The following is a 24819-nucleotide window of genomic DNA, read 5'->3' as shown; positions in this document are numbered from 1 at the left end:
ATATGATGTTAGCTGTGGGCTACATAAAAAAGTTTGTTCACCCAAAGACTCCCAGGGAATCCATGAGCACTTAAATAAGAAGTGCTGTTACAGCACAATTATTATGCAGAGAACATTTTAATTAAACTTTTGGTGAGAAAAATAACTGGATAAAGTTGCACATAAAATTTAATAGTGCTGTTGTTCATAGAATTTATCAGTAGATTTTTTTTGCTTCAATGAGTATGGATGATCCTTAACAAGTTGTTTACTTGATGAAGACCCTGAAAACCAAACCTTGAGAAAGGATTATGAAAAAACCTTTAAAAAGTACCAGGGGCTTGTGGTAAAACAGGAACAGCTATTACGAGGTAAGAATTCCTAAGCAATGAGGAAAGCAACAAAATACTTACTCCAAATACATTTGTTTTGTTCACTTTTTATCATACCTGTAAAGCTAATGTGAGAATGACTGAAAGTTCTATAAATGTTAATATGCTACAAGTTTGTCTGTCTTTAACACGGGTAATGTTTTAAATTTCACTCTACTATTTTTCCCCATTTAGTTCCTAAGTGTTTTTATACTTATTATTTATTTCCTAAGAAAGGATTTTTTAATCCAGTGTGTGACCTTTTCAATGATATCAATCTTTGTCTCTTCAGCCCTAACTTGTTTTATAAAGTGAATTATTTTGTTGCTTTCCTAGGAAATTGATATAAAAATTTTAAAATATTTCTCTTGTTTAATGGAAAAGAATTCCTTGTCTCTAGCTTTATTAAGATATTTGAAACTTCAATAGTATGGTTTTTTGGTTATTGATAAGATGTAAAATCTTACGATGGTTACTGATAATGACATGGAGCTTTTAAGTGTGAATTTAAGTCCTGCTTTATACTTGACTATTTGATGATTCATGTAGTTTATTGGTGTTTGACTAACTTCGTACGTGGAAATACTTGTTAACTCCGAAAATATTTTCATCCTGTGAAGATTATTAGCAATTTTAACTACACTGAGTTTTGTAAATATTTGAAGCCAAGTAATTTAGTTCAACCTGTTGGAGAAAATGTCAGATTTTCAAAAGTTCATTTTAAAATATGCTAGGAAATAATAGGTATTATCTATGTTAGCATATAATCCAAAATGCATCAGATCTCAAGAAAGCAATTGTTTTCATGTAAAAGTTTCAAAGAACTAATTTGGCTTTTTTAACATGCAAAACTTGAAGCTCTGTTTCTAATCAAATATTTTATTTATGCAAATATTATATACTCTCTTAGCCTTATTGAGGTATAACTGATAGATAATAAACTGTAGAGTTTTAAAGTATATAATTTGATAAATTTCAACATATGTAAATACCCATGAAATGATGACCATAATCGAGATAAAGTACATATCCCTCGCTCCCAAAATTTCCTCATGCATCTTTACAATCTCTCCCTTTCCTTCTTCCTTCTGCCTTCTTCCTCATTCTCAAGTCATCACTGAACTGCTTTCTGTCACTTTAGCTTAGTTTGCATTTTCTAGAGTTTTATATAAATGAAATCATATAGTATGTATGCGTTTTTGTCTTTTACTCAGCATAATTATTCATCCATATTATTGCATTTATCAGTAGTTTATTCCATTTTGTTATTGAATAGTATTTGCTTGTATTCACCTGTTGATGATCATTAGAATATTTCCAGTTTTGGGCAATTTTAATGCTGCTGTGAACGTTTTTTACAAGTCTTTGTATGGACATACACTTTCTTTTCTCTTAAATACCTAATGATGGAATGGCTGAGTCATAGGATAGGTGTATATTTAACTTTGTAGGAAACTACCAAATGTTTTTCTCTAATAGTTGTTTCTATATTCTCACCATGAATGTATGTGGTTTTGGTTTGAATTTCCCTAGTGTCTGATTAATGTTGAGCATCTCTTGATGTGCTTATCTGCCATCTCTTTATGTTTGTTGAAGTGTGCCTTCATAACTTTTGCCTTATTATTAAATTGGATTGTTTTATATCTATTCTTTATATGTTTTGGATATAAGCATTTATCAGATACATGATTTGCAGAAATTTTGTTCTCCTAAAGTATCTTTTTAAGAGCAGAATTTTACATTTTTATGAATTCCAACTTAGTGTTTTTTGGATCATGGTTTTGGTATTGTATCTAAGAAATCCTTTCCTAACTAAAGGTTACAATTATTTTCTCATATGTTTTCTTCTAGAAGTTGTATAGTCTCAGAGTTTAGTTAAGGTTGTAATACATTTTGAGTTAATTTTTGTATATGGGGTGAGGAATGGATCAAAGTTCTTCATTCTTTTTGCATATAAATAGCTAATTACTTTTGAAAACACTATCTTTTATCTACTGAATTGATCTGTATCTTTGTCAGAACCATTTGTCCATATGTGTCATGCCTATTTTTGGGTTTCTATTTTGTTCTGTCCATCACTTTTGTGTGTTTTTGATGCCAATAGCACAGTGTCTTCATTACCGTAGCTTATAGAAAATTTTGATATCGGGTGCTTTTAGCCCTACCAATTTTTTATTCCATTGATTTCTACTTTGATCTTTATAACTTTCTTTCTTCAGCTTACTTTGGGTTTAGTATGCTCTTATTTTGTTGTTGTTGTTGTTCTTGTTTTTAGGTGGAAGCTGAGGTCATTTACTCAAGACCTTTCTTCTCAAATACAGATATTTAGTGCTATAAATTTCCCATTAAGCACTTCTTTGATGGCATCCCACAGATTTTCATATGTCCTGTTTTCATTTTCATTCAGTTTAAATACTTTCCAGTTTCTCTTTTCATTTCTTTTTTGACCCTTGGGTTATTTAGAAGGGAGTTATTTTTTTCCCAAATAATTGATGTTCAAGTCTTTACATGTGCTGATGTTTTTCTGTACTTTTTCTATTATTGAGAGAGTATTATTGAAATCTCTGACTATAATTGTGATTTATTGCTCCTGCACTTCTACCAGTTTTCACTACATGTATTTTTGAAGCTCTCTATTCTTGGGGACATAAAGATATAGGATGTAGATGTGCTATTGATGAATTGTCCTTGTTATCGATATGAAGTGTTCTTCATCATGGCTGGTAATATTTTTTGGTCTGAAATCTACCTTTTCTTATGTTAATCTACTTCTTGTGACTAGTGTTAGCATGGGATATATTTGTCTATCCTTTTATTTTTAATATATTTATATCTATATTAAGTGTTTTTTTTTATGAACAGCATTTAGATTGGCATTGCGTGTGTGTGTGTGTGTCCTTTTCCTCCTTTTTCCTTCTTGTCTGCCTTCTTACGGATTTGAGATTTTTTAAATTCTATTTTATTTCCATTGTTAGCTTAGCTATAAGTCTTTTGTTATTTTATTGATTGCTTTAAGGTTTATATTATACATCTTTAATCATAGTTGTCTACCTACAAGTGATACATGTTTAACTTATCATAAGTCTGCTGTCAAGTATTTTGTACCATTTCATGCTTAGTGTTACAATAATTTCTTCCCTCTCCCACCTCTATGCTATTACTAACATTTATTATACTTATACATATGTTATAAACCGTATAGTAAGGCCAGGTGTGGTGGCTCACACCTGTAATCCCAGCATTCTGGGAGGCCTAGGTGGGCAGATCACTTGAGGTCAGGAGTTTGAGACCAGCCTGGGCAACATGGGGAAACCCTGTCTCCACCAAAAACCAAAAATTAGCTGGGTGTGGTGGGACACACCTGTAGTCCCCAGCTACTCAGGAGGCTGAGGCAGGAGAATCACTTGAACCTGGGAGGTGGAGGTTGCAGTGAGCCAAGATCGCACCAATGCACTCTAGTCAGGTGACAGAGTGAGACTCCATCTCAAAAAAAAAAAGCCAAAAACAAACAAACAAAAAACTGTATAACACATTATTTTATATAAATAATTTTATTTTAAAGATATATTTAATAAGAAAATAATCTTATATATTTACTTGTAGAGTTACCATTTCCATTGATGTTATTCCTTTGTGTAGATCCATATTTCTGTGTGCTGTCATTTTCTTTTTGCCTGAGCAATTTACTTTAATGTTTCTTGTAGGACATATTTACCAGTGGTTAATTATTTTTTGTGTGTCTAAAAAAGTCTTATTTTTAAAATATTTTTATCTTTTTGAAATATTTTAGAACTGGGTTTAGAACTCTAGGTTGACAGCTTTTTTAAATACTATAAGGATGTTGCTCCACTGTTGCCTTGTTTGCATTGTTTTTGATGAAAAGTCTGCTGTCATGCTATCTTTGTCTATATATTAATATAAGGTCTCTTTTTCTCGGACTGCTTTTAAGATTGTCTCTTCATCATTCGTTTTGAGCAATTTATTACAACGGGCCTTGGTGTAATTTTCTTTCTGTTTCTTGTTTTTAGAATTTAGTGAGCTTATTGAAACTCTGGGTTTATAATTTTCACTAAATTTGGAAATGTTTCTGTTATTATTTTTTCAGGGACTTCAGTTAAACATATATTAGGCCATTCGAAGTTGTTCCACAGTTCTCTGATACTCTACATTTTTGCCATGTTTTTCTGTCTGTTTAATTTTGGATAGTTTCTGTGATTATGTCTTCAGTTTCACTAATCTTTTTTTCTTCTATCTCTAAACTGCTGTTAATTTCATCTAGTTTACAGTCTCAAGCATTGTAGTTTTCAGTGATAGAAGTTTGAATATTTTTTATTATATCTCCAATGTCTCTACTTAACTTTTAGAAGATCTGGAATACAGTGATATGACTTATAATGTTTCATTTTATAATTAAACTCTAGGTCAATTCTTGGACAGTTGCAATTGGTTCATTTTTCTCTTCCTTGTGAGTTATATTCCCTGCTTCCTATATGACTGAAAATCTTTGATTAGAAGCAAGACAGGGTCAGGCGCGGTGGTTCATGCCTGTAATCCCAGCACTTTGGGAGGCCAAGGCAGGCAGATCACCTGAGGTCAGGAGTTTGAGACCAGCCTGACCAACATGGTGAAACCCCGTCTCTACTAAAAATACAAAATTAGCCAGGCATGCTGGTGGATGCCTGTAATCCCAGCTACTTGAGAGGCTGAGGCAGGAGAATTGTTTGAACCCGAGAGGTGGAGGTTGCAGTGAGCCGAGGTCGTGCCATTGCATTCCAGCCTGGGCAACAAGAGCAAAACTCCGTCAAAAAAAAAAGAAGCAAGACAGTGAATTTTACATTGTTGTAGGCGGATTTTTTTATTCCTAAAAATATCTTTGAGTTTTATTTGGGGACATAGTTAAATTACTTGGAAACAGTTTGATCCTCTTGGATCTTAATCTTATAATTTGTTAGTCAGGACAGAAGCAGCATTTAGTATAAAGCTAGTTATTTCCCACTACGGAGATAAGACCCTTCTCAGGGTTCTACCCACTAATGCATGAATTATGAGGTTGCCAGTATGGTTGGTAGAAGCAGGCATTATTTTCAGCTTTGTTCTTCTACTCCTCTCATTTTGTTCTGTCCCAGCCTCACTTAAATTCCTGTGCTCCAATCAATACTCAACTCAATATTTGAGGGAGACCTCTGTTAGAACTCCAGAGTTTCTCTCTGCTCAGCTCTTTCTTCTTCAGTGCTCTTTTCCGTGAACTCTTTGGCATCTCTGGATTCTTGGCTTCATCTCCTTAACTCGGGGATTCTATCAGGTTCTGCCTGGATTGTCCTTCACTGTGTTGTGACCTGGAAACTCTCAAGGCAATATTCTAGGGCAAACATAGGACTATCTCATTTATTTCTTATCTCTCAGGGATTACTGTCCTTCATTGTCTGGTGTCCACTATTGTGAAAATCTTTGTTTTGTGTATTTCAGTCAGATTTTTTTGTGGTGTTGTCAGGCAAAGGTTTAAAACCCCATCCTATTAATTTTCTGGGGTGCTATAACAAATTACCGTAAACTGGGTAGCTTAAAACAACAGAAATGTATTCTGTCATAGCTCTGGAGGGTGGAAGGCCAAAGTCAAGGTATCATCAGGCCCATGTTCTCTCTGAAGGCTCTGGAAAAGAATCTTCTCTTGTCTCTTTCTAGCTTTCGGTGGGTCCCAGAAATCCTTGGTGCTTCTTGGCTTTTAGCTACATCACTCCAGTCTCTCTGCCTTTGTCTTCATATGGCCTTCTTCCCACTCTATCGGTCTCTGTTATGTCATCTCCTCCTCTTCTTAAGACACCACTCATTGGATTCTCACGGTCTACCCTAATCCATTATTACCTCACCATAACCAATTACATCTGCAAAGACCCTATTTCTAAATAAGGCACATCCTGAGGTTCTGGGTGAACATAAATTTTAGAAGAACAATATTCAACTGGCTACATCTATCTTGGCTGTAAAGAGAAGTCTGTTTGTTTTTTCAATGTAATTCTAAAACCTTTTGAGAGTGCCTTGCATAGAAAGTCAGCATAATGTAATAGTGTAAATATGTGAGCTTTGAATTCTGATAGGCTCGAATTTTAATTCAGCACTACCACTTTCTAGCTGTATGGTAGGGAAAGTAATTTCTTTGAATCAGGGGTTTCCCATCTGTAAAATTTTTATAATCTTTCCTCATAAAACTGTTTTAGAATTTAAACAGCCTTTATACATCAACAGGCCTGGCATACAATAGGTACTTAATAAGTCTGATTTACCTTTCCATCTCTAATATTTGTTAAATAAATAAATTTTATATTCATCTACTTATGTATATACATATGTATGTATTTCTTCTTTTCGTAAGTGTTGAGAGGTAGTTTGCAAGAATACATGAAGTGAAATACTAAAAAAAGAGGCCACAAGAGAGCAAAAAGACTATATTGACCATAAAAGCCTACATAATTCTTACAGAAATTGAACTCTGAAGCTCCCAGTCAATCAAGGAAAAATGGAAAATATTATCTGTTAATATCGTTTTCACCATAAAAAGAAAATAACTTTCTTTTGAGAATCTAAGCATTTTTATTACACAAATCTCAAAGAAATTTTACTTAAAACTAGCAAACAATGGCTTCGACTCTGTCTAGTGCAATAGTTGTATTACCGAATTTCGTAAGGTCTTTTCTTTTTTTTTTTTTATTATTATACTTTAGGTTTTAGGGTACATGTGGACAATGTGCAGGTTTGTTACATATGTATCCATGTGCCATGTTGGTTTGCTGCACCCATTAACTCGTCATTTGGCATTAGGTGTATCTCCTAATGCTGTCCCTCCCCCCTTCCCCCACCCCACAACAGTCCCCAGAGTGTGATGTTCCCCTTCCTGTGTCCATGAGTTCTCATTGTTCAGTTCCCACCTATGAGTGAGAACATGCAGTGTTTGGTTTTTTGTCCTTGTGATAGTTTACTGAGAATGATGTTTTCCAGTTTCATCCATGTCCCTACAAAGGAGATGAACTCATCATTTTTTATGGCTGCATAGTATTCCATGGTGTATATGTACCACATTTTCTTAATCCAGTCTATCGTTGTTGGACATTTGGGTTGGTTCCAATCTTTGCTATTGTGAATAGTGCCGCAATAAACATACGTGTGCATGTGTCTTTATAGCAGCATGATTTATAGTCCTTTGGGTATATACCCAGTAATGGGATGGCTGGGTCAAATGGTATTTCTAGTTCTAGATCCCTGAGGAATCACCATTCTGACTTCCACAATGGTTGAACTAGTTTACAGTCCCACCAACAGTGTAAAAGTATTCCTATTTCTCCACATCCTCTCCAACACCTGTTGTTTCCTGACTTTTTCATGATGGCCATTCTAACTGCTGTGAGATGGTATCTCATTGTGGTTTTGATTTGCATTTCTCTGATGGCCAGTGATGATGAGCATTTTTTTCATGTGTTTTTTGGCTGCATAAATGTCTTCTTTTGAGAAGTATCTGTTCATGTCCTTCACTCACTTTTTGATGGGGTTGTTTTTTTTTTTCTTGTAAATTTGTTTGAGTTCATTGTAGATTCTGGATATTAGCCCTTTGTCAGATGAGTAGGTTGCAAAAATTTTCTCCCATTCTGTAGGTTGCCTTTTCACTCTGATGGTAGTTTCTTTTGCTGTGCAGAAGCTCTTTAGTTTAATTAGATTCCATTTGTCAATTTTGGCTTTTGTTGCCATTGCTTTTGGTGTTTTAGACATGAAGTCCTTGCCCACGCCTATGTCCTGAATGGTATTGCCTAGGTTTTCTTCTAGGGTTTTTATGGTTTTAGGTCTAACATGTAAGTCTTTAATCCATCTTGAATTAATTTTTGTATAAGGTGTAAGGAAGGGATCCAGTTTCAGCTTTCTACATATGGCTAGCCAGTTTTCCCAGCACCATTTATTAAATAGGGAATCCTTTCCCCATTGCTTGTTTTTGTCAGGTTTGTCAAAGATCAGATAGTTGTAGATATGCGGCATTATTTCTGAGGGCTCTGTTCTGTTCCATTGATCTATGTCTCTGTTGTGGTACCAGTACCATGCTGTTTTGGTTACTGTAGCCTTGTAGTATAGTTTGAAGTCAGGTAGCATGATGCCTCTGGCTTTGTTCTTTTGGCTTAGGATTGACTCGGCGATGTGGGCTCTTTTTTGGTTCCATATGAACTTTAAAGTAGTTTTTTCCAATTCTGTGAAGAAAGTCATTGGTAGCTTGATGGGGATGGCATTGAATCTATAAATTACCTTGGGCAGTATGGCCATTTTCATGATATTGATTCTTTCTATCCATGAGCATGGAATGTTCTTCCATTTGTTTGTATCCTCTTTTATTTCATTGAGCAGTGGTTTGTAGTTCTCCTTGAAGAGGTCCTTCACATCCCTTGTAAGTTGGATTCCTAGGTATTTTATTCTCTTTGAAGCAATTGTGAATGGGAGTTCACTCATGATTTGGCTCTCTGTTTTTCTCTGATTGGTGTACTAAATGCCCACAAGAGAAAGCAGGAAAGATCCAAAATTGACACCCTATCATCACAATTAAAAGAGCTAGAAAAGCAAGAGCAAACACATTCAAAAGCTAGCAGAAGGCTAGAAATAACTAAAATCAGAGCAGAACTGAAGGAAATAGAGACACAAAAAACCCTTCAAAAAATTAATGAATCCAGGAGCTGGTTTTTTGAAAAGATAAACAAAATTGATAGACTGCTAGCAATACTAATAAAGAAGAAAAGAGAGAAGAATCAAATAGATGCAATAAAAAATGAAAAAGGGGATATCACCCGTGATCCCACAGAAATACCATCTGCCATCAGAGAATACTACAAACACCTCTATGCAAATAAACTAGAAAATCTAGAAGAAATGGATGAATTCCTCGACAAATACACCCTCCCAAGACTAAACCAGGAAGAAGTTGAATCTCTGAATAGACCAATAACAGGCTCTGAAATTGTTGCAATAAGCAATAGCTTACCAACCAAAAAGAGTCCAGGACCTGATGGATTCACAGCCGAATTCTACCAGAGGTACAAGGAGGAACTGGTACCATTCCTTCTGAAACTATTCCAATCGATAGAAAAAGAGGGAATCCTCCCTAACACATTTTATGAGGCCAGCATGGTCCTGATACCAAAGCCTGGCAGAGACATAACCAAAAAAGAGAATTTCAGACCAATATCCTTGATGAACATTGATGCAAAAATCCTCAATAAAATACTGGCAAACCGAATGCAGCAGCACATCAAAAAGCTTATACACGATGATCAAGTGGGCTTCATCCCTGGGATGCAAGGCTGGTTCAATATACACAAATCAATAAATGTAATCCAGCATATAAACAGAACCAAAGACAAAAACCACATGATTATCTCAATAGATGCAGAAAAGGCCTTTGACAAAATTCAACAACCCTTCATGCTAAAAACTATCAATAAATTAGGTATTGATGGGACGTATCTCAAAATAATAAGAGCTATCTATGACAAACCCACAGCTAATATCATACTGAATGGGCAAAAACTGGAAGCATTCCCTTTGAAAAGTGGCACAAGACAGGGATGCCCTCTCTCACCACTCCTATTCAGCATAGTGCTGGAAGTTCTGGCCAGGGCAATCAGACAGGAGAAGGAAATAAAGGGTATTCAATTAGGAAAAGAGGAAGTCAAATTGTCCCTGTTTGCAGATGACATGATTGTATATCTAGAAAACCCCATTGTCTCAGCCCAAAATCTCCTTAAGCTGATTAGCAACTTCAGCAACGTCTCAGGATACAAAATCAATGTACAAAAATCACAAGCATTCTTGTACATCAATCATAAGGTCTTTTCTTATAGTGACTAACAGAAAATCAGTTTGCATATGAAAAGTCAATTTTAGTAGGCTCAAATTTAGCTGTAGCTATACTGTATATTTTGGATTATTGCACTTTTTAACACAGCAGACTTTAGTTGTCGAAGTTTTATAGTATGTTATCTTGTTTTCTATATGTATAAAAACTATTTTCCTCTGTCTGCTTTATTTTTTCCTGACTTATCTACCTTTAATTGCCATTTGATTTCTATTAAACCCTAAGCTCCAAGAGGGCAGGAATCGTTGTTTTATTTTGGTTACTGTGTCCTTCTCAGCATTGTATGAATTATTTTATATATATGTTTTGTTTTAAGTAACACACACACACACACACACACACACATCCCGTTCAGTAACAATAAATGTTTTTTAATTAACCAATTATTAACCAGTTAGAATTTTCAAAATAATATAGTACCTTTTTAGGGCTATCTCTGTTGCCTGGGTGAGTAGAAATGATTTTCTAAATTATTGATTCAGTGTACTAATTCTTTAACTCTCATGTATTTTACTTTTCTAGTTGCTCTTTATTTGCTTCTGAATCTTGCTGAGGATACTCGTACCGAACTGAAAATGAGGAACAAGAACATAGTTCACATGTTGGTGAAAGCCCTTGATCGGGACAATTTTGAGCTGCTAATTCTAGTTGTGTCATTCTTGAAGAAACTCAGCATTTTTATGGAGAATAAAAATGATATGGTAACTTACAAGGCTTTTTCTTGAAATAATTAATGTTTGCCATTTTCAAATTAGGATATTTTGAAAAAAATTAAACACTTTATTCCCCTACTGAGATAATTCTGAATAAAGATTTTATTATAGCAATAACTCACTGATCTTGCTTCATTAAGAAATGTATTCCATATTAGTTAATATTCCAGATAATTGAAGCTTTCTGAATAAAAATCATTTCTAATATATAGAATGGATCTTGCCATATGAAACGTAATATATAGAAAGCTTGTTTAAATTTAAAATTTTACTTCAGAGTCACCTGGTCTTGTTATTTTACCCTAAGCCATTTTGCCTTCTGCATCTCTGACTTTAGTTTGTGGAATTAAAATTTAGCCAAATCTCTTCATTGTTTCCTACACTTCCATTTTGTTACCGACAATTCTTCTTTGTTACCTGCTGTTCTATTTGGCAGCCACAACCTGTTGATTCTGTTTCTTAAAAATCTCTTGAAACTATAATATTTCTTCTTTTCATTCTAGTGCCATTGTATTAATTGATACCCTCTTTATTCATACCTTCTTTATTTCTTGCTTGAATTATTATACTAGGCTTTCATTTGCCATCTTTTGCTGTATTGATACAATGATCTTTGGGAAATACAAGTTGAGCATATATCATTTTCACCTGTGTAGAATATACATAGTATAGAAATATATAAAGATAAAATAAAAATTCTCATCTGCTTTTTACCATGTCATTAAAAAGTCTTTGTTATGTACAATAATATAGTCAATATATCGTATATTAACCTACCTTGTTTTCAGGTAACTGAGCTGTTTACAATTTTATCTATTACAAATAATTCTTCACTGCACATATTTGTATGTACATATTTGTCTATATTTCTGCTTATTTTCTTGGAGCAGTTTCCTATAAATGAAGTTGTTGGATCATTGACCTTAACTCCGTTGAGGATAATTTTTAGAACTATATATCATTATGTGACTGTGTAGTACTGGCAAAAGTGGCTTCTCCTTTAGATAGTCTGAATGTATAGTATGTCTGCCTACTCTATTTTATTTTAAAATCAAATGAACTAGGAAGTTGTTAATACTATAGTGAATGATATGGCAGGCCCTTTGAAAACCTGGGACTTATTTATCAGATTTAATAAGTACCTTGAATTATAATTATTGAATGTATGAAATTTTATTTTTCCCCTATATATTTAGTATCTGTCATTTTCATTATCAGTAGATAATTATTTATGTTCATGATGTGCCTGATATTATTTTGGGATTGAATATTCTTAGATTAATCAAACGTTTTTTGTTTTCACTTATATCTAAGAAGAATATGATAACATGGTAGTATATAAACAGTCCTGAGTAGTTAGAGTGTGGCTAAATAATTGCTTCCCCTTGCTATAAGTTGAAATATGTTCTTCCATTTATGTGATCAAATTAAGTTCACCTTTAGTAAGTTTTCAAAATTCAAATTGATTTGTATCAGCATGTATCTATATGTATGTATTACAGTTAGATTTAACTAATACAGTTATGTGTTTATTCTGTCAAAAAGATCTGACTATTATTAAAAGTTATTTTCTGGTAAGATCATAGAATTGGAATATATGATATTAATTGTCTCATTAAACCTCATTTTTTATTGAGGAGGAAAAACTGAGGTTCAGAAAAGTTTGTTATTCTTCTAAGGTTAAGAGAAGTATTTGATTAGCCAGATTTTTACTAGAGATGATATGGATTTTACCTTTTATTGTGGAAGAAATACACTTTATTTAAGGACATCTGTAGAATCAAGAATTTTAGAATTTGACTGGACCTTAAATCCAAGGCCAGATTTAGTGAATCTAGCCTCCCAGTTTCACAGATGAAGTAGGAGAGGACCAGAGACATTAATTTCCTTAAGGAAGCAAATTATCTAGAGTATCTGGAGAGATACTCAACTTCCTACTCTTCTTCTTTGCCTCCTGGGAAAAATATTTTAGGTCTTTTTTTTTTAAAGACATTTTTAGTAAGATTAACAATAAGCAATGTTTAAATGTTAGTTTCCAGAAACACTGAGAAAGGTACAATTAAAGGCTGAAACAAACTTGCTGATAGATTGTTGGTAAACCCTCACTTTATATAGACTGTTTAATAAAAATACTAATTATAAGTTCTGTGTTATAGAAATAGACTTGAGGAGGGCCGGGCAGGATGACTAATGCCTGTAATCCCATTACTTTGGGAGGCCAAGGCAGGTGGATCATCTGAGGTCAGGAGTTCAAGACCAGCCTGCCAACATAGTGAAACCCCGTCTGTACTAAAAATACAAAAATTAGCTGGGCATGGTGGCACATGCTGGCTGTCCCTGCTTTTTGGGAGGCTGAGGCAGGAGAACCACTTGAACCCAGGAGGTGGAGGTTGCAGTGAACTGAGATCATGCCACTACACTCCAGCCTGGTTAACAGAGCAAGACTCTGTCTCAAAAAAAAAAAAAAAAAAAAGAAAAAGAAAGAAATAGACCTGAGGGCATTGCATATTGAGGCATTTATTAAATTTAGCTCTCAGGTTTGGGTTTTTATCAACCAAAAAGACATGACTAGAAGGCTGTGTTAAATACTAGTCTAGTGTTTAAACATCTGATTGACTAATGGCACATATTTCACATTCTATTTTGTGCAATAGAAATACAAATTAATAAACGGGCTGGGTGTGGTGGCTCACACCTGTAATCCCAGCACTTTGGGAGGCCAAGGCAGGTGGATCGGTTGAAGTCAGCAGTTCAAGACCAGCCTGGCCAATATGGTGAAATGCCATCTCTACTAAAAATACAAAAACTAGCCAGGTGTGGTGTCACACACCTGTAATACCAGCTACTCAGGAGGCTGAGGCAGGAGAATTGCTTGAACCCAGGAGGTGGAGGTTGCAGTGAGCAGAGATCATGTCACTGCACTCCAGCCTAGGTGATAGAGTAAGACCCTGTCTCAAAAAAAAAAAAACAAACTCTCCAAGTTTTTTTAATTAAGTTTTGCTGTAACAACCAGTGTATGCATACACTGTTGCTTTTTCAAAAGGAAAATACTACCTGATATAATTAGCGACAATTGAAGCTTGTGGCAGTTTTATTTATAAAAGGAATAAGGAGATGGCTGAGCTATTTGTGAGGTAGTTATTATTTATTTAAATAAAGTGTTTCTTTTACTTTTGATGTGAACTAATAATCAGCCTTGCTTTTAGACAGTTTTTTAGAGGAACAACAGAGAGGATATATGTTGCTTAGTTTGCTTAATTTTCTTACTGCTAACTTTTGAGAGTTCTTCCTGTATTCGAATACAAGTTGTTTATCAGTTACATGTTTTGCAAGTATTTTCACTTTTCTGTGGCTTCTTTTCATTCTCCTATGAAAAGCAGAAGTTTTTAATTTTCATGAAGTCAGCATATAAAAAAAATTTAGTGGACTGTATTTGGGTGTCATATTTAAGAAATCTTTGTCTAACTCAAGTTCACAAAGATTTTTTCCTATGTTTTCTTCAAGTTTTATAGAGGTTTTTGTTATCGTCATTTTAGTCTATAATACATGAGTTAATTTTGTATATGGTGTAAGATATGGACGAAGATTTATGTTTTTTAATATGGATGTCTAGTTGTTCCAGCACAATTTGTTGAAAAGATACCTTTATCCATTGAATTGCTTTTGTACCTCATTGAAATTGCCTTTGCATGGATCACGAGGTCAGGAGATCGAGACCATCATGACTAACACAGTGAAACCCCATCTCTACTAAAAAGTACAAAAAATTAGCCAGGCATGGTGGCGGGCGCCTGTAGTCCCAGCTACTCGGAGGCTAAGGCAGGAGAATGGCGTGAACCCAGGAAGCAGAGCTTGCAGTGAGCCGAGATCGTGCCACTGCACTCCAGCCTGGGCAACAGAGCGAGACTCCATCCCAAAAAAATAAAAAAGAAAATTTGGCCATATATGTTTGCTTCTATTTCTAGGCTCTGTTTTCTGTTCCATTAATCTATGTGTCTGTGCTTTCATTGATACCTCTTTCTCTTGATTACTATAGCCTCATAGTAAGTATTGAAATCAGGCAGTTAGAGGCTGCCAATGTTGATATTCTTTTTCAGAGTTATTCTATTCTGTATTTTTCCATGTACATTTTAAAATCACTGGGATTACATTGATCTGTTGAGGGGATCAATATATTGACCATATTGGATTTTTCCAATCCATGAATATAGTGTAGCTTTCTATTTATGTGGGTCTTTTTTTATTTCTTCCATCATTTATAGTTTAGCATACATATTTTGCAAGTATTTTGTTAGAATTATACCTAAGTATTTTACCATTATAAGTGATAGTTTAAAAAATTACCAGTTTCCTGGTTTTGGTTGATAGTATATAGAAATATAATTGATTTTGCGTATTGACCTTATGTCCTGTGACTTTCTAAACACACTTTTTAGTTGTACTGACTCTCTCACAGATTTTGGAGATTTTCTAAGTAGACAATTGTGTTATCTGCAGATAGAAAGTTTTGTTTCTTCCTTTCTAATCTGTATGATTTTTATTTCTTTTTCTTGCCTTATTTCACTGGGTGTGCCCGCTAGTATGATGTGAGGAGGAATCATGTGAGCAGCTATCCGTGCCTTGTTACTGATCTTATGAGGAAAGCAATGTCTTTCACTATTAAGCATGATGTTAACAGTAGGGTTTTTTAGATACTTGCTATCAGTTTAAGGAAGTTCTTCTATTTCTTGTTTGCTGAGACTTTTTATCATGAATGGATGTTAAATTTTGTGAAATGCCTTTCCTGTATCTATTACTGAGATAATCATATGGGTTTTTCTCTTTAGACTGTTGATATAGTGAGTTACATTGATTGACTTTTGAATGTTTACCAGTCTTGTATTTAGGGGATAAACATTACTTGCTCATAATATATTAGTCTTTTATATATATTGCTAAGTTTTATTAGCTAATTATTTTTGAGAATTTTTATGTTTATGAGGCATTATTCTATAGTTTTCTTTTCTCCTAATGTCTTGGTCTGGTTTTATTATTAGAGTAACTGTGTCCTCATATAATGAATTGGGAAGCATCCCTTCTTCTTTAATTTTTCTGGAAGGGTTTGTGTAGAATTGGTATTATTTCTACATAAATGTTTAATAGAATTCACCAGTAAAAAGTCATCTAGGCCTGAAATTTTCTTTCTGTAAATTGGTTTAATAGATATAGGACTGTTTAGGTTGTTTCTTCTTGAGTGGTAGCTCTGTAGTTTGCCTTTCAAGGAATTTACTTCATTTGTATGTTAGCAGATGTAGGGACATAAAATTTTTGGTACTGTTTCCTTTTTATCTCTGTCTGAAGGGCTGAAGTTATTTTCTCCGTTTTATTTCTGATATTGGTCATTTTTTTCTAGATTAGTGGTTTATCAGTTGCTTTGGTATTTTCAAGGAATCAGCTTTTATTTTGTTTGATTTTTGGAAGTCTTTGGCAATAGAATTATATTCTATAATGAACAGCTCAGGGTATTACTACAGTGTGGCTGTGGAGTATAGATAGAAGTCTGAAGGAAAAATCAGCTGTTAATTTGTCACTTTAGCAATTTAAAAAAATTGTGTTTATTCCTTGCATAGAGTGAAAGGAAAAAAGTGTATCAAGGGCTCAGTTATTAATGTAATTTTTATAAGGTCAGTGAAAGATTGCAACAAAGATATGAAATGGGTGGTATAAATAAATGTTTTAGATCTCCAATAAAAGAAAAAGTAGAGCAAGATTAATCATAAATCCTTTGATTAAAAAATCATAAATTTTTTTCAAATTTCTTTCTTTTTTTGCCATTGCTTTGTAACTAAAAGATGTGAGACGTTTTTACAACCAAAGTTTTCTGGTTGCTACCTTAAAAAATCTGAATGCAGGGCTTCTCTTACTAAATAAGTTCTGTCCTCTCTGACTACAAAGTAAGTTCTCTTAATGCAATTTTATAATCTTCTAGAGCAGGGGTCTGCAAACTTTTTCTTCAAAGGGCCAGATAGTCAATATTGTAGGTTTTGCAGGCCATATGATCTGTCTTGCAACTACTAACTCTGCTCTAGTTGTAGCGTGAAAGCAGCCATTGACAGTCGGTAAACAAATGAGCATGGCTCTGTTCCAGTAAATATTTATCAAAACTGAAATTGGAATTTCATATGATTATTGTAGGTTATGAAATATCATTCTTCATTTGATTTTCTTTTTCAACTGTTTAAAATTGCAAAGGCCAAAAGCCATTCTTAGCTCATAGGTTGAATGAAAACAGATAGCAGGCCGGATAGGCCCACTAGCCATAGTTTGCTGATCCCTGTCCTAAAGTTTCAACTCTTGCTTTTAGTCTAGCTTCTCTCCTGAGTTGTATATGATTTTTAAATTATTCACTGAGTACCATCTCAAATTAAATGACAAAAATTAAAATAATTTTTTGCCTTCATTGTCCTAAACCTCTTTTTCCATTTGTCAGTTAACAGAAAATACATCTACCTTATTGACCATACAGAAAAGGACTCTGAGACTGCTGTTTTTAAATAGGCCTTTTACAAGTTGGTGCTTGGTTAGTGTCGAGGACTTTGGATTTTAGGAGTATTCCTGGTCTAGGAAAACATCTGACCACATCACCCCCTGGACTTAAAATCTTTCAGAACACTTTACTGCCTGTGTGATAATGTTAAACTTCTTAGTACAGTATTAAAAGCCTTTATGATTTTGTATAGTTCTGTCTTATAGCCTTCTGCCAATCTCCAATACGTACTTTATACTATGATTATACTAAATCACTTGCAATTCCCTAACAAGCTCTTTTATTCCTAAATGCCAGTCCACTGGCTTTTTCCTGAACTTGTATTGTCATTGCCTTTCTGAACCAGAGAACAAGTTCTTAGTCATTTTTTTTTTTTTACTTTTTTCCTAATTTGAAGTCTTCTGTTCTTCCAGGTGGGTTACTGTAGTTCTCTCCATGCTGTTTTCAGAGCATTTTGTTCATTCAGTTTTTATCACATTGTATTTTCATTATTCATTCTATTTGTCCACTCTATTTTTTTTTTTTTTTTTGAGACAGAGTCTCTCTCTGCCACCAGGCTGGAGTGCAGAGGCATGATCTCGGCGCACTGCAATCTCTGCCTCCCGGGTTCAGGTGATTCTCCTCCCTTAGCCTCCGAAGTAGCTGGGATTACAGGTGCATGCCACCACGCCCAGCTAATTTTTGTATTTTTAGTAGAGATGGGATTTTAGTATGCTGGCCAGGATGGCCTCAATCTCTTGACCTCGTGATCCGCCCGCCTCAGCCTCCCACAGTGTTGGGATTACAGGCGTGAGCCACCATGCCCAGCTTCATCTCTTTTTATACTGAGGAATCCTTGAAGGCCAAGGTGAGATCTTCTTTGCATAGGATGTGGTATTTAGTAGGTGGTGTTCAGTAATGCAAAGTGTTTTCAAGGATCAAATGTAATTTGTCTTCCAGTTGATGCAATTAAATGAGGGAAGGAGGGGATGGTGTGGCATATGTATTTTCTCCTCAAAAGTTGGATTTCAGGAAAGTTTACAGATTGAAATGGAGTATAAGATTAACATATAATTATAAAATAGATATACATTAGGGTAAAAACAAAGAAAAAATAATTATATTCTTTTTGTCCTATTTTGCAATAGAACTTCACTGTATTTATATTATTATTTTACTTAGGTGGAAATGGATATTGTTGAAAAACTAGTGAAAATGATACCTTGTGAGCATGAAGACCTGCTGAATATCACCCTCCGACTTTTACTAAACCTATCCTTTGACACAGGACTGAGGAATAAGATGGTACAAGTTGGACTGCTTCCCAAGCTCACTGCACTCCTAGGTATGCTTTTTAGAAATTAATGACAGTGTTGCCTGGAATTTCCAACATCACTGGAAAATTGAGCTCTGTGTTGAAAAGCCTCCTGAACAAAAAGCATTCTGTCTGTATTCTTTGACTGGAAACTAAATAATAAAAATAAGCAGAGTAAGTAAAAAATGACCTGTACCAGGATTTCCATGGTGCTATGAAATGAAATAAAATAGCAACTTTTAACCCTTTGACTTCATTTATCCATACTAAGCCAAAATGAAAGTAATGATGCAAGGAAAAATAAGGAAGCAAGAAGGAAAAATATATTTTATCTTCAGGATTTTTCTTAAAAAAGAAACGCAGGTATCATTTAAGTTCTTATATTCTGCTATATTTTTAAAATGTTACTTAAAAATGAGCTAATTTGTGGAAACTTTTTGTTATTAAGTTAAAAAGGATTTTTTTTTTTTTTTTAATGGAGATAGTCTCACCATATCACCCAGGCTGGTCTTGAACTCCTGGGCTCCAGTGATCCTCCCACCTCAGCCTCTAAAAAGGGTATTTTGTATAGCATGACTTAGAAAATACAGTATTGGAGAATTCAGTTTATAAGTTATTTTGTTTTAGCTGCCAGCAAGATACCTGTCTATGACAAGGTGAGTTGAAGAGTTAACGTTGTGCTGTCAACATAATGCTAACTTTCTTAGTAGGGCGTTAAATCTTTTTACAGTCTACTCAATTTCCATCTTTATGGGCTCCTGCCAGTTCCCAGCATATACTTTACACTATGACCATACTGAAACACTTACAGTTTCCTAAATAAACTCTCTTATGCCTAAGTGTGTCCACCTGTTTTACCTGCTTTTTTCCTCTACCTGCAATGCCATTGCCTTTCTTACCCAGAAAGCAAATTGTTACTTGTGTCTTAACTCTTTGTTCCTTTGTTTCAGTACTGCAGTTTCATTCTTTTTTACAGCTTTCCCCATATATTCAATACTGCACAACAATGTTATTATACATTTTAGAAGTTACTCTATTAAGGAGCACTTTCAAAAATTGGTTTTGTAGAACCAAAGCAATGTAGACATTTGAGGAGGAATAAGGAAAACTTTAAGAGTAAAGTTGATTAGTCTTGAATTTAAATCATGTGACCTTTCACTTATTATAAATCTGACATAATTATGTGTCACATATTAGGTCAGCTTCTCAATGTATGAAGATAAACAGTTTACAGCCATTGGCCTGAAGGAATTCATAGTCTATTTGGTTTGTTCAGTTTCTAGTCATGTACTTTTATTAAATAATTGCCTTGTAACATATGATGAAATGTATGATTTAAAAGAGATTTTTAAGAAATCACTCATGTGATACCCACTTCATAATTTGTTAACGAGTAGTAAATTTGGGGATATAAGACATAATATCCAATATATAAATTAATGTTTTATCTATTTTGGAGCTCAGTTTTTTGAGTGAGACTGTTTTATTAGAATTGTGACTGTTTACATCTAACCATGTGACCTTGGGCAAGTTATGCAAACTCTTTGTTACTCAGTTTCCTCATCTCTTAAATGAGGATAATAACTATATTCAACCTAGCATTTTTAAAGATCAAATGAGGAATTGCCTGCAAAGTACCTGACACAGTATTTTCTTAGTAAATATTGGCTACTGTTATTTTTCTCATCAACATCATCATCATTTGTTAAGTAGACATTCTATAATGTTGCTGACTTATGTTACTCTGAGTACAAATGTGTTTCTCATAAGTGTTACATTTTTGTTGAAATACTAGGCAATTTTTTAAAAAAAATTTACTCTCTTGAATATGCAGTTCAATTCAGTAAAATGTTGATACTCTACCATGGCAAAACACAGTGCTAAGCACTATAGAGAAATGTTTTTCAACCTACGGATATATTGCAATTCAAAAGAGAGGATGTTCCCATATTGATACTTTATACATAAGATTTCATTTGAAATGGATATTGAAAAAGTTGTCATTTTCACAAGGCGATATTTATAAAATAATAAGAGTTGAGGCTATAGGAAGTAATTCAGATAAAGCAATAAACATTACCTAAGGCATAGATAGAGCTAGGCCTAGGAGCAACAACAAGTTACCATTTCAACTTGAGCATAGAATATGACTAAGAATAAGTGAAAGATAACATTTAGAAAAATGGATTTATGCTCTTAAGTGGTATTATGAAGTTTAAAGCATTGCTAAGAAGTTTATACTTACAACTGATGGTGGGAATCATTGTAGACTTTTGAGCTAGGTAGGTTATAATCAGAAATCTGCTCAAGGGAAATTAATCTGATGTATTCTATTTGATGGACTCACATTAGAGTCTGAAGATGAGATCAATAGCCTGCTGTAGTAGGCAAGACAAGAAGTAAAGAAAACCTCGTTTAGAGAAGACGTAGTATGTCCAGTATGGGGCAAAAGGAAAGGGCAGAAGGGATATATCATAGGTGAAATGAATGTTATAGTTACTGTTTGGATGTGGGTAATGATAGAAAAAGATGTCATAAAATCTATGACTATTAGAATGCTAGTGCCAGGAACAGACATAGAGAAGTGTGAAGGAACAGGGAAATGGAGAATTGCATGCTTTTCTTAACGGCTTCCACTTTGAAGTGACAAATTCTTATTGCTTACATTCTGTTGATAAAAGCAAATCACATGGCCATGCCTAACTTCAAGGGAGTGGACAAGTGCCTGGAATGAGTAGAACTGGAACATTGGTGAGCAAGAAAATGATCCTGAAAGTTATTTTGGGGTTTTCAGGATTACCAGAATGTCTTAAATATTACATCCTGACACATCATAGCAAATCCTACAGGACGTAGTCCATCTGGCAACTGTGGTATCCCAGAGCACATTGATTAAAGCTAGGATTGTGGAGCCAGGCTATATACCTTTGAATATTGGCTTCATCAGATGCCAGTTATGTGGTATTGTGCAATTACCTGAACTATACATATATATATCTCTTATATATATATCATATATATCTTATCTATATATCATATATATCTTATATATATGATATATATATATCTTATATATGTCAGTTTTCTCATCTTCAGTATGTAGATAATAATAGTATATATGAATAGAGAAAAGTTAAATGAGATAATGCAATATTACAAAATTACAAATATGTGAAATTATCATCAAAATAAAAATACATACAATCCCAAAACACTAGATATCTAGAAAGGATCTTTTTTGACAAGTTCTCCAGGCTTATATTATTAAGGGTGTTTAATCATTTCATACACAGGTATCTTAGGTCATTCAGGTTTCTATAAGGGAATAGACTGGTTGACTTATAAACAACAGAAATTTATTACTCACAGTTCTGGTGCCAACAGATGCAGGATCTGGGGATGGCCTGCTTCCTGGTTCATAGACAGCTATCTTCTCACCATGTCCTCACATGGCAAAAGGGGAAATGGAGCTCTTTGAGGTGTCTTTTCTAAAGGCACTGTATGGTTTGGCTGTGTCCCCACTCAAATCTCACCTTGAGCTGTAATAATCCCCATGTTTCAAGGGCCAGGCCAGGTGGTGATAATTGAATCATAGGGGCATTTTCCGTATACTGCTCTCATGGTAGTGAATAAGTCTCACCAGATCTGGTGGTTTTATAAATGGGAGTTCCCCTACACAAGCTCTTCTTGTCTGCCACCATGTAAGATGTAACTTTGCTCTTCATTTGCCTTCAGTCATGATTGTGAGGCCTTCCCAGTCTTTTTTTCTTTGTAAATTACCCCGTCTTGGGTATGTCTGTATTAGCAGCATGCCAACATACTATCACAGGCACCAATCCCATACATGATGGCTCTGCTTTCATGACGTAACCCCCTCTCAAAGGCCTCAGCCCCAAATGTTATCATATTCAAGATTATGTTTCAACATAAGAATTTTGGGGGAACAAAGACATTCAGTTTATAGCAGAAGGTCTTTTAAAAATCAATTACATCTTTGTTTTCTAAAGTATTTTCTTAAATTTACTTTAATATCTTGAACGTAATTTTAAATTTTAGTGAGAAGCGATATAGTGTAGTGATTAAAAGCTGGGATTTGGAGCCAGAGTCTGTAGGTTCACAGGCTATATGTGTGTAGCTATTATTGTTCTTACTATCATTTATTCAAGTTTGCAAGTCTGAAGATAATTTATTATACAGGGCCATAAATATTATTACCATGCTCAAGGATTTCCCCTTGCTAAATGGCCCCAGAGTGCCATGTATTTTTCATTTTTATATACAATTTTTCTGTTTTTCCCCTGGCCTTGGCTGTCACTTCACATTTCTTCTGTACCAGCAGCATTTCTATAGCAGCAGTTTTTCTCTTCTGTAATAATCTATTTCTATTCTCTTGCGGTCTTGGAAACTGACAACTGAACTTATTTGAATTGTATATTTTTAAAAAAGGGAATTCCAAATGAGTTCCCCAAGGGTTCTCTTCCTAGTCATGTTCTTGAGTTTTATTGCATGAACCTTGTAACATTTCTTTTGACTCTGAAGAAACTGATTTTGCTTGATTGTATCTCTCTGCCATGTTCAAAGAAATTGCATTTAGTGTACAATTGATTTCCTGATATTACTAGAATGGTCATTTTTACATTTGTTAATGTATATGTTACATGTGTAGACAATTAAATCATTAACTCCTAACACAATAAGCTAAACTTAGGTTCAGTTATACATTTAACATATGTGATCTTTGGCTACAATGCTTACACAAAAGGTATAGTAAGGAAACTGTGTTATAAAGGACATGGATTTGAAAGGGACAGGAAAAATTTATTTAGAGCACTGACTTTCACACATTTTTTACCTCAATCCATAGTAAGATGTATTTTTCCTAAGGTTAAAAAAGTATATTATTTTAAATATATATTTTACAGTGTAGCCCAACCCTCACATATGTATGTGATGTGTATATGTCTGTATACATGTATATTCACATGTCAATATATGTCAATATATATTACATATTATATTTGATATATATTTAAAAATTTGTTTAATATATGTAATTAAACAAAAATGTTCACAAAACAGTATTTACCTTTTCTATTTGCAATGGACACTTTGTATTTTACTATATTCCCTTTTTTATGCTAGTTATTAGCTACTCGTTGATTTTATCTTCCTGGTTGGTTTGATGAAAAATAATGAACTAGAGGAGGTGGTTAGACTTGTTTTCCTTCAAACCTTCAGAAATATCACTGTTTCTGATGGATTTTTTTTAAGTTTTATTTTTAGTTGATTTTTAATGTGTTAAATAGTAGACAATCTAAATTATTTTAGATTTTTTTGGCAAATAACTGGAGTGATTTACATGGAATTAAAATTTAAAGAAATCCAATGGCAGAAACCTTCTGTAAATCAAATATTTAAAGTATTTGGGGTACATTTTCTTCACCGTGGAGAAAAGAATTTAAAAGTATGCAGTAGACATGAATGGTCAGTTTGCTTTTTTCTTCAGAAATAAACTCACTGTTTTATATATGTTCAAGTTGACAGTTGACTGAATTAAAGAATTACCTATTTCATATATAGAAATTACTTATTTTTTAAGAGGTGTAGAAGGCTCTCTGTAGAGCTAATGCATATGGTAGAACTTAGCATAAGTGATTTTTATGCTGTTTCAACTAGAAATGCTATCAGCTTTTAAGTAGATTTTCTTTATTATAATTTGGGGACCCCCACAACAGAAAAATCTTTTTTATATTTAGTGATAGATTATTTTCACTAGAGTACAATGAGTTGTGAATCTTTCATGCTCTAATAAATCTACCCAATATGAACAGTTAATCTGCTTCTCAGTTTCCTGAAACATTTAACTAGTACATTGCGACCCCTGCTGTTGTGAGATTGGTGTTAATGACTGAATAACTTCACTCAAAGTTTACTTGGAAAACAAACTGAAAAAAATATATATAATTAAGGTTTTGTGATTTGAATAATTAAAGGCAAAGGAGAAATTGTGTTATAGCTCAGCCCTTTTTCCATGGAAGGCTCTAAGGGAAACTGTA

At 34.1% G+C, this 24819-nt stretch overlaps 1 protein-coding gene across 6 annotated transcripts in view; it reads left to right on the top strand.

The window, feature by feature from the left end:
• Positions 1 to 24819, top strand: part of KIFAP3 (kinesin associated protein 3) — a 175365-nt gene that overhangs the window by 56395 nt on the left and 94151 nt on the right. For all 6 annotated transcript variants that reach the window (XM_063627208.1, XM_063627210.1, XM_063627209.1 and 3 more), the window contains 3 exons: positions 252 to 350; positions 10753 to 10931; positions 18631 to 18793. In XM_063627208.1, the coding sequence (XP_063483278.1) occupies positions 252 to 350; positions 10753 to 10931; positions 18631 to 18793 (441 nt within the window). The remainder of the gene's footprint in view (positions 1 to 251; positions 351 to 10752; positions 10932 to 18630; positions 18794 to 24819) is intronic.

The sequence above is a fragment of the Symphalangus syndactylus genome, chromosome 12 (assembly GCF_028878055.3).
Source record: "Symphalangus syndactylus isolate Jambi chromosome 12, NHGRI_mSymSyn1-v2.1_pri, whole genome shotgun sequence".
In the NCBI taxonomy this organism is placed as follows: Eukaryota; Metazoa; Chordata; class Mammalia; order Primates; family Hylobatidae; genus Symphalangus; species Symphalangus syndactylus.
Note: the sequence above shows the minus strand (reverse complement) of the source record. Positions and strands in the feature narration are given on the sequence as shown.